We start from the raw sequence: 10,052 nt of genomic DNA, 5'->3' as shown, positions 1-10,052 counted from the left end.
ATTTTCCATTTTCCCCAGTGATTTTCCCAGAAGCATTGCAAAAGTGCAAATTGCTGTAAAAAGAATGTGTATTTTTAAGAGCGATTATATAAAATTGTAGTAAAAAGTGCAGTCGAAATGCAGCATGTGAACATAGACTTTGAGATTATGGGTTAAATCCCCTTTGCCTCATTATTGCTTATAAAGAGCACTTTAAATCAGAAAATAGATCAAAACTGCACATAATGTGAACAGACCCCAACCCTCTTATAAGTCTCAGCAGTTTAGGCTTCATTAGGTGATATAAAGTGATGAGACTCCACCCCCTCTCTGTAAAGAATTTATGGGAGATATAGGCAGCATGAGAAAATCATCTCAGCGCCCCCCCCCCCCCCCCCCCAGAAACAGCGCCAAACTTGTCCATGGGCTGTGTGTGGTACTGGAGCTTAACTCCACTGAAGTACACCTGCAATACCACACAAAATCTGTGGACATGGGTGGCGCTGTTTATGAAAGAAAACAGTAAAACAGTCATGTTTTTCTAATCAGGGGTGCAGGAGTAATTTAGGTTTTATCTTGGGGACCTCCTGCGCTCCTTAAAGGGGTACTCTGGTGATTTTTTTTCAAATCAATTGGTGCCAGAAAGTTATACAGATTTGTAAATTACTTCTATTTAAAAAATCTTAATCCTTCCAGTACTTATCAGATGCTGTATGCTCCACAGGAAGTTGTGTAGTTCTTTCCCGTCTTGTAGTGGATTAGTATGTACCAACATAAATACTTATACTAAAATGTCTATTTTTTTTCTAAACTGTATATCCTTGCGGCGCTGAACTGCTCCCTCCCACCCTCACCTGTATGTTCCTTTTCCCTCCCTCCATCAAGCATCAAAGATGGCGTCTCATATTGGAATGTGGCAGAGATAAGAAATACGTAGAAGAAGATTTAACCAATTTGCTGCTTTTCCCACCCAATTCACGTGACCTCCTGCACACAGCATTGTATAACCGTATAGAACCCCCCTGTAGTCTCTTCCTGGTTTAATAAAGAAAGTATCATGTCAGCTGACAGGTCCCTGGGTGGTCTTTCCTAGCGTGTTCACCACTTCTGATAAAACGAATCAGGAAGCAGGGAGATCTTCACTGGTTACAACCACGATCTGTTTCAGTCTGACCACAGTGCTCTCTGCTGACACCTCTGTCTGTATCGGGAGCTGTCCAGAGTACAAGCAAATCCCCATAACAAACCTCTCCTTCTCTGGACAGTTCATGATACAGACAGAGGTGTCAGCAGAGAGCACTGCGGTCAGATGGGAAAGAACTACACAACTTCCTGTGGAGCATACAGCAGCTGATAAGTACTGGAAGGATTAATATTTTCAAATAGAAGTAATTTACAAATCTGTATAACTTCCTGGCACCAGTTGAGTTGAAAAAATGTGTTTTCCACCGGAGTACCCCTTTTACGCCGTATAAACAGAAGACACCAATTAAGTAACCCAGATAAGATAAAGATTTACCTTCGCGGAGATCACAGACCCTTTTAAGCTTCATATAATCACCGATATTTGCTTTTCCCGTCTCATATATACGGAGCTCAATTTACTGTGGCAATAGAAGCCATAAAAGCCATTTACACGAGAAGACAGGTAGCGCTGAGAGCGGCGTCGCGTCAATCTGGAGCTCAGTCGCTTTGATCTACCTAAAGCTCGAGAAGGATCATTTCTCAAATTCTGCCATTTGTGGCACTCCAAGACCACAGCCTGATACCGCGAAAAGCAATTCCGACTGTCAACGTCTACTGTGCCGGAGCCTCGCTACCCATATTACTACCTGCTCCCGAGTAGCAAAAAAATTACTTATGCCGTATAAGTAAATCCATTTGCTCGGCGTCATTTATTAAACCGGAGATAGTTCTAAAATTCTGTCGTAAATTCAGCGCACTCCACGGATCGTGTTTCATCCAACCAGAAAGTTCTCTAGTCTGACAGCTCCGATTAGTCAACTGGTGATGTAAAAAGAGATTCTATCTCTGTAACGGAGGGGTCCTAAAGATGGCTGCCATGTCAGGAAGATAGGTGGTGGTCTGACAGATGAAGGTGACCGGCCAACCGTTTCAGGACTAATGGAGGGTCCCTATCCTCCCTTGGAGGCAGATGTTGGGAAGAGAAAACCAATACGAGTGTAGAGTTCTAGTAATGGTTTTTAAAGGGGTACTCCGGTAGAAAATATTATTTATTAAATCAAACTGGTGCCAGAAAGTTAAAGGGGTACTCTGCTGCTCAGCGTTTGGAACAAACTGTTCCGAACGCTGGGGCCGGGAGCTCATGACATCATAGCCCCGCCCACTCATGACGTCACGTCCGCCCCCTCAATGCAATTCTATGGGAGGGGGCGTGACGGATGTCACGCCCCCTCCCATAGACTTGCATTGAGGGGGTAGGGCGTGACATCATGAGTGGGCGGGGCTATGACATCACGAGCTCCCGGCGCCGGCTCCAGTGTTCAGAACAGTTTGTTCCAAATGCTGAGCAGCGTATTTGTAAATTACTTCCTTCCAGTACTTATCAGCTGCTGTATAATACAGAGGAAGTTCTTTTCTATTTGAATTTCTTTTCTTTCTGACCACAGTGCTCTCTGCTGACACCTCTGTCCATGTCAGGAACTGTCCAGAGCAGGAGAGGTCTGCTATGGTGATTTGTTTTTGCTCTGGACAGTTCCTGACATGGACAGAGGTGTCAGCAGAGAGCACTGTGGTCAGACTGGGAAGAACTACACAACTTCATGTGGAGCATACAGCAGCTGATAAGTACTGGAAGGATTAAGAGTTTTTTATAGAACTAATTTACAAATCTGTTTAACACCAGTTGATTTGAAAAAAATTAATAAAAATGTTTTCCACCGGAGTACCCCTTTAATAAAGGATCTTTACGATTTGCACGTGAGTGCTACATTATTGGGGTGAGTGCTACGTTATTGCTTCTTCATTTGATACAGATGTTGAGAACAGAAGGATTGTTTTTGAATTTTATTACAACCCAATTTTTTTGCTCTCAGCTGAAATAAGTTGCCCCCAGAGGTGTCCTCTCCACAATCAGGAGACTCAGCCCGGTTGAGCGTACATGTGTACGAAGGAGTCAGGAGAAATAGCCATCTCCCAGAAAGGCGTATGGGCTGCTTTAGAAGAATATTGATTTTGGGAACACGTCAGTCGAGGTCCGGACTCTTGAAGGACGGTCATGGAGGTTGAGTTTATTTGGAAGACCACTGAAGACCATTGGGACAACACCAACACACCAGACAATACTTGGGAGGAAAAGCCATCGCCAAAACAAGGGCTGCGTTACATGCGTATAAATCTTACTCTAGACTCTCGAACGATGGCCATGCACGCTAAAGGGGTATTCCAGTTTTTTTTTTTATTTGACTGTGAAACAGGGGCTGTAAAGTTAGTGTAGTTCATAATATTGTGTCTGTACCAGTGTTTCAAGGTGGTCTCGCAATTCTTATGTGATTTTTGCCCCGATCTTTATTTTTAACAGCATGCAAAATGAGGTTCGTCTCGGGTTTTCCCAGTTTGCAGTGCGGCCCAAGACATAACATCACTAGTGAGGTGTTCAGAGGGAGCCTGTCTGTGCTTCAATGGGTGGGAGGGAGATCATTCTGTAATAATTGTAGTTTTGCAACAGTTGGAGGCGCCCTGGTTAGAAAACACTGGTCTATTGCATGGAAGGCAACTCAGCTATGTTTCAATGGGTGCGGCGGCTGATGTGTGGGAGAGAGAAAAGTGACCTCACACTTACAAACAAGGAATCATGGGACTTGTAGTTTGAGGGAGGGAACTCAAACAGGAAATAGCCAGTTCACAAAAAGATAGCCAAAGTGTTATGGTAATCTCACAACATAGCCATTTAGCCCTAAGACAAGCACAGATCCTAAACATGTCCATTACTGCCTGTCAGGTACGTACTAAAATCACCTTATGGTGGAGAACCCCTTTAAAGGGGTACTCCACCCCTAGATATCTTATCCCCTATCCAACGGATAGGGGATAAGATGTCTGATTGCGGGGGTCCCGCTGCTGGGGCCTCCTACAATATAGCATGCAGCACCCACCTGTTACTGCTCCGGAAGCGCTGGAGGGTCAGGCCCCCGACCACGGGGACGGAAGATCGTGACGTCACGACTCCGCCCCTGTGTGATGTCATGCCCCGCCCCCTCAATGCAAGTCTAACAGGTGGGTGCTGCATGCTATATTGCGGGGATCCTGAGCGGCGGGACCCCCACAATCAGGGATAGGGGATAAGATGTCTAGGGGCGGAGTACCCCTTTAATTATTGCCTCTTCTACTTTAAACCACAAGGCCTCTAGGGAGGACTCTGCAGGATTTTGTGGTTTCCTCCCTCATTTCTACAATGATTTTCAGGAATATCTGCAGGAAATCTCGCACCTTGCACACGGACTATTTTTAGCGAGAAATGTTAAAATGCCAAATCAATATAAGTGTTGTTTTCCAGCGTTGCGGATTACCCTCTCTGCAGCGAGCGCACAGAACGGGGGCCGGCGCGGCGCGCAGTATGATATGCATAAACAAGTTATACTCCATTTGTCCTCATTAAACATCCTCTTTGATGTATAATTGTCTGTTTTTATCAGGCGTGACTGTCAGGGAGCGGAATCCCACCGGTCCCCCGAGAACCATGAAACGGCGGCTGGGTAATGTATAAATAATACGCGCCGGCATCACTCAAACAGGAAGTCTCTGACTAATGAGGACACATGACTAACTTTGTGTAATACTGGCAAAGTTTAGCAACAATGGAGGGAAACATTTTCGTCCACTGTGTATTTACAGAACTTCTATGGCAGTGGTCTCAAACTGTGGCCCTCCAGATGTGGCAAAACTTCAACTCCCAGCATGTCCGGGCATGCTGGGAGTTGTAGTTTTGCAACAGCTAGAGGCACACTGGTTGGAAACCACTGGTCAATGGCTGTACGGGTATGCTGGGAGTTGTAGTTTTGCAACAGCTGGAGGCACGCTGATTGGAAAACACTGGTCTAAGACTGTCCGGGTATGCTGGGAGTTGTAGTTTTGCAACAGCTGGAGTCACACTGGGTGGTGGAAAACACTGGTCTAAGACTGTCCGGGTATGCTGGGAGTTGTAGTTTTGCAACAGCTAGAGGCACACTGGTTGGAAAACACTGGTCAATGGCTGTACGGGTATGCTGGGAGTTGTAGTTTTGCAACAGCTGGAGGCATGCTGATTGGAAAACACTGGTCTAAGACTGTCCGGGTATGCTGGGAGTTGTAGTTTTGCAACAGCTGGAGTCACACTGGGTGGTGGAAAACACTGGTCTAAGACTGTCCGGGTATGCTGGGAGTTGTAATTTTGCAACAGCTGGAGGCACACTGGGTGGAAAACACTGGTCTAAGACTGTCTGGGTATGCTGGGAGTTGTAGTTTTGTAACAGCTGGAGGCACACTGGGTGGAAAACACTGGCCTAAAGCAGTCCGGGTATGCTGGGAGTTGTAGTTTTGCCACAGCTGGAGGCACCCTGGTTGGAAAACACTGGCCTAAGGCTGTCCGGGTATGCTTGGAGTTGTAGTTTTGCAACAGCTGGAGGCACACTGGTTGGAAAACACTGGTCTAAGGCTGTCCGGCTATGCTGGGAGTTTAGTTTTGCAACAGCTGGAGGCACATTGGTTGGAAAACACTGGCCAATGGCTGTCCAGGTATCCTGGGAGTTGAAGTTTTGCAACATCCAGTGGACCACAGTTTGAGACCACTGCTCAAAGGGATCAGATGAGAGGGAAGCCTTGATTTATTTTTCAGGGACAGTGTGGATCCTCTGGAGAAGGCAAACAGACTTTTGGCTTTTAGGGTTAAAGTTTTGCCACATCTGGAGGGCCACAGTTTGAGACCACTGCACAAAGGGATCAGATGAGAGGGAAGCCTTGATTTATTTTGTGGATCCTCTGGAGAAGGCAGACAGGCTTTTGGCTGTCTAGGCATGCTGGGAATTAAAGTTTTGCCATATTCAGAGGGCTACAGCTTGAGACCACTGCCCTATAAAACCAACCTTACAAGAACTTGCAGCAACCACATTAGCATCTACGAAACGTCTTGTCTTGGGTCTCCATTCTTCTCATTGGCTCAGTGCTGATCATGTGGTGATTCCAGCCTCTGGTCTTGGGGATTACACCAATAGAACATAGAAGGTGGTCTTCATTAGAAAATATCCATAAAACATTTAAGGTGAATTATATCAGAAAGAGATTAAAACCAGTACGTTCCATGAAACGCGTTTCGATCTGTTAACAGATCTTAGTCATTTTTCGATATGATTCACCTTATATGTTTTATGGATATTTTCTAATAAAGACAAATTTTTAATGGGAGCCGTAGACCTTCTTTCCAAGATGTCAGTGTTTCCTGTTGACATATATCTCATTGATTCCTCCAAAAGTGGCGAGTTGACCCTTTCCTTTTTTCACACTCCTGGATTTTTGGGATTTCCTGTCATTCTTCTCTGCAGATCCTCTCAGCTCGGTCAGGTTGGATGGGACCATTTTCAGGTCTCTCCAGAGATGTCCCATTGGGTTCGGGCTAGGACTGCAACGATTATTCGATAGCATATATTTTATAACAAGACAGGAGACTCACGTTATGCTAAATTCTTTCTTTACTGAATTGAGAGCAGCAAAAAAAAAAAAAAAAGTTAATTAACAGTTAACAAGAAAAAAGTTGAAGCAGTACATTAAGTCCAGTATGTAATCAGTAATGGTACAGTCCAGGTGAATATAAGGACCCCTCAGCTAAAGCCCCTCCTCTTTCTTTGCTGCTGATGGTTAAGATAAATACAGTATTTTTGCTCTATGTATATGTGTGTGTGTATATATATATATATATATTCCCTTATTGTTTTAATTCATTTTCTCTGTATATATATTTAATCCCTTGTCAATTTTTATAAATTTTCCTCCTTTTCATCCCTATTTTCTCTCATATATATGCTATATATTTCTATTCTTAAAGGGAACAAACTGTTCCAAATGCTGGAGCTGTGGAGCCGGCAGCTCGTTACATCATAGCCCCTCCCCATCATGATGTCACACCCCACCCCCTCAATGCAAGTCTATGGGAGGGGGCGTGGCATATGCCACGCCCCCTCCCATAGACTTGCATTGAGGGGGCGGGGTGTGATGTCATGAAGGGGCGGGGCTATGACCTCACCAGCTCCCATCTCCAGCGTTCGGAACAGTTTGTTCCAAACGCTGAGCAGCGGAGTACCCCTTTAACAGATCACGGATAAGCCTGGAAAATTTGGTCTAATTGGCGCACACAACGGGATTTGGATCCCGTACATACATCTATAACTCAAGTCATCCATTTCCTTTCAGATTCTTTTGATGCTGGTAAAGGTATTGTACTAGTAATGTAAATCGTTCAGCCATCTCTCTGTACCATGCACCAGCGCGCGCTTTACCGTTAGGTAAACACCCTTTAATGTGCAAGTTATTGAAAGGTATTAAATATAGAAGACCCCCTGCTCCCAGATATCAATCTACTTGGGATGTCACGGTTGTCTTAAATGTGATCAATTCATGGGGAGATGATTCCTATACGATTAAAATTATCTTATAAACTCACAATTAGAGATGAGCGAACTTACAGTAAATTCGATTCGTCACAAACTTCTCGGCTCGGCAGTTGATGTCTTTTCCTGCGTAAATTAGTTCAGCCTTCAGGTGCTCCCGTGGGCTGGAAAAGGTGGATACAGTCCTAGGAAAAAGTCTCTAAGGACTGTATCCACCTTTTCCAGCCCACCGGAGCACCGGAAAGCTGAACTCATTTATGCAGGATAAGTCATCAACTGCCGAGCCGAGAAGTTGGTGACGAATCGAATTTACTGTAAGATCGCTCATCTCTACTCACAATGTTATCATGTCTCATTTCTTTTAAGAGTCTCAAATGTTAGAGCTTTAGATATTTCTCACACAAAATGTTTCCATAATTAAACGAACTAAGACTTAAAGGGGTACTCCCATGGAAAACTTTTTTTTCTTAAATCAACTGGTGCCAGAAAGTTAAACAGATTTGTTAATTACTTCTATTAAAAAAAATCTTAATCCTTCCAGTACTTATTAGCTGCTGAATACTACAGAGGAAATGGTTTTCTTTTTGGAACACTGAGCTCTCTGCTGACATCACGAGCACAGTGCTCTCTGCTGACATCTCTGTCCATTTTAGCAACTGTCAGGAGAAGGAGAAAATCCCCATAGCAAACATATGCTGTTCTGGAAAGTTCCTAAAATGGACAGAGATGTCAGCAGAGAGCACTGTGCTCGTGATGTCAGCAGAGAGCTCAGTGTTCCAAAAAGAAAACCATTTCCTCTGTAGTATTCAGCAGCTAATAAGTACTGGAAGGATTAAGATTTTTTAATAGAAGTAATTTACAAATCTGTTTAACTTTCTGCCACCAGTTGATTTAATAAAAGTTTACCACGGGAGTACCCCTTTAACCTTCGCACGTTTTTTTACCCAGTATTTCCTCATCAAGTAAATGCACATGCTCGTCGTTTAGAAGTCTTCGTCTATACTAAGGACTGTGAACTGCTCCTTGTCCAATGCAGCGAGGCTCCTAGGTTAACACTTCAGGTTCTGTCGCTTCTCTTTTTTTCCCGTTAACCCTTCAGTTTCTGTCCCTTGCCCTTTTTTCCCTCTGTTAAAGGGGTTCTCCACCACAAGGTGATTTTAGTACTTACCTGGCAGGCAGTAATGGACATGCTTAGGAAGGATCTGGGAGTTGTAGTTTTGCAACAGCTGAAGGCACCCTGGTTGGGAAACACTGGAGTAGTGAAGTGTCAGCCATTTATATGTAACAATTATCGGATATTTTTAGCATTTCGTTGGCTCTGGACTTGTTTTCCGTCTCTTCGTTTATTAAGTAGCAGATGTCAGATCACTCCGGAGGATATAACAGCAACAAATAATGATCTTTAGGCATAAAAAAAGATTAATGAGAAAATAGCGAAACCTCAGTCACTGCGCATATTTACACTGGACGATGATCGGGAATATTCGCCTCCATAATCTTTTTTTTATTTATTTATTTTTTTTTACACAATATTTGGCCCAAATAATAGAACTATGTAAATTCCGGTCCTCGCAGCCGAATATTCCTGCGTCTTCACTTATTCTACGACAATCCTCTCCGTCCGCGAAGTGTCTTCCTCCAGGAAAGGTGACGCGTCGGTTCCTCGCTATCGGTCTCTCAGTATTTGTCAAACTGATCTCCAGTCTTCAAGTATTTCCAAATATTGCGCTGCTCCTCCCGCCCCCCGCAGAGACTCTCCGCGCTCCCTTGTTAACCATCGGAGGAGACAGGACTTGTTACCACTTCTGCCACTTCAGACAAACATCAGGTGAGTTTAGGTGCGAACACGATAAATTATTAAAGGCCGCTCAAGACTAAGGAGCAGATGTTAGACGTACGGCGGCGCGGCGGGAATGGTGCGTACCCAGCGACTAGATCGGAGAAGACAGAGTCAACTGAGGTCACGGCGAACGTGTGAAACTTGTTAATAAAAAGTGTTGGAGGGAGAAGCGGTGAATTATTGTAAAGTGTCGGCGTTTCGGCTTCACGAGGAGAAAGAGCGTCATTGGCGTCAGAGGAATCGTCCGGGACTTTTGTTTTCCGAAGACTAAAAAGTTGTAGTCTGTGGGGGGAGAAGGTGGGGGACACGGATTTCAGATCAGAGGTGCCCCCCTGACTCCCCCCTAAGAAAGTAAAATGAATGGACGTACAATGAAGGCATCACACCCAGGAGCAGAGGACGCGTCCAATGATGTCATCTCACCCCGCGCGGCTGGCAGGAGACGTCCAGAACAGGGACGCCAGAGCGGAGGGTGAAGAAGCCCCAGTGGGAGCAGCTAGACCGGCTCTTAAAGGGGTACTCTGCTGCTCAGTGTTTGGAACAAACTGTTCTGAACGATGGGGTCAGCGCCAGGAGTTTGTGACATCATAACCCCGCCCCCTCAATACATCACGCCCCGCCCCCTCAATGCAAGT

General features: G+C 44.8%; 1 protein-coding gene across 1 annotated transcript in view; it reads left to right on the top strand.

Annotated features, from left to right (window-relative positions):
- Positions 1-3,217: 3,217 nt before the first annotated feature.
- Positions 3,218-10,052, top strand: part of HYI (hydroxypyruvate isomerase (putative)) — a 20,546-nt gene continuing 13,711 nt past the window's right edge. The window contains exon 1 of the mRNA XM_056532434.1: positions 3,218-3,379. Within this exon, the coding sequence (XP_056388409.1) occupies positions 3,218-3,379 (162 nt within the window). The remainder of the gene's footprint in view (positions 3,380-10,052) is intronic.

The sequence above is a fragment of the Hyla sarda genome, chromosome 7 (assembly GCF_029499605.1).
Source record: "Hyla sarda isolate aHylSar1 chromosome 7, aHylSar1.hap1, whole genome shotgun sequence".
In the NCBI taxonomy this organism is placed as follows: Eukaryota; Metazoa; Chordata; class Amphibia; order Anura; family Hylidae; genus Hyla; species Hyla sarda.
The sequence above is the reverse complement of the archived record's forward strand: the minus strand, read 5'-3'. Positions and strand labels throughout refer to the sequence as shown.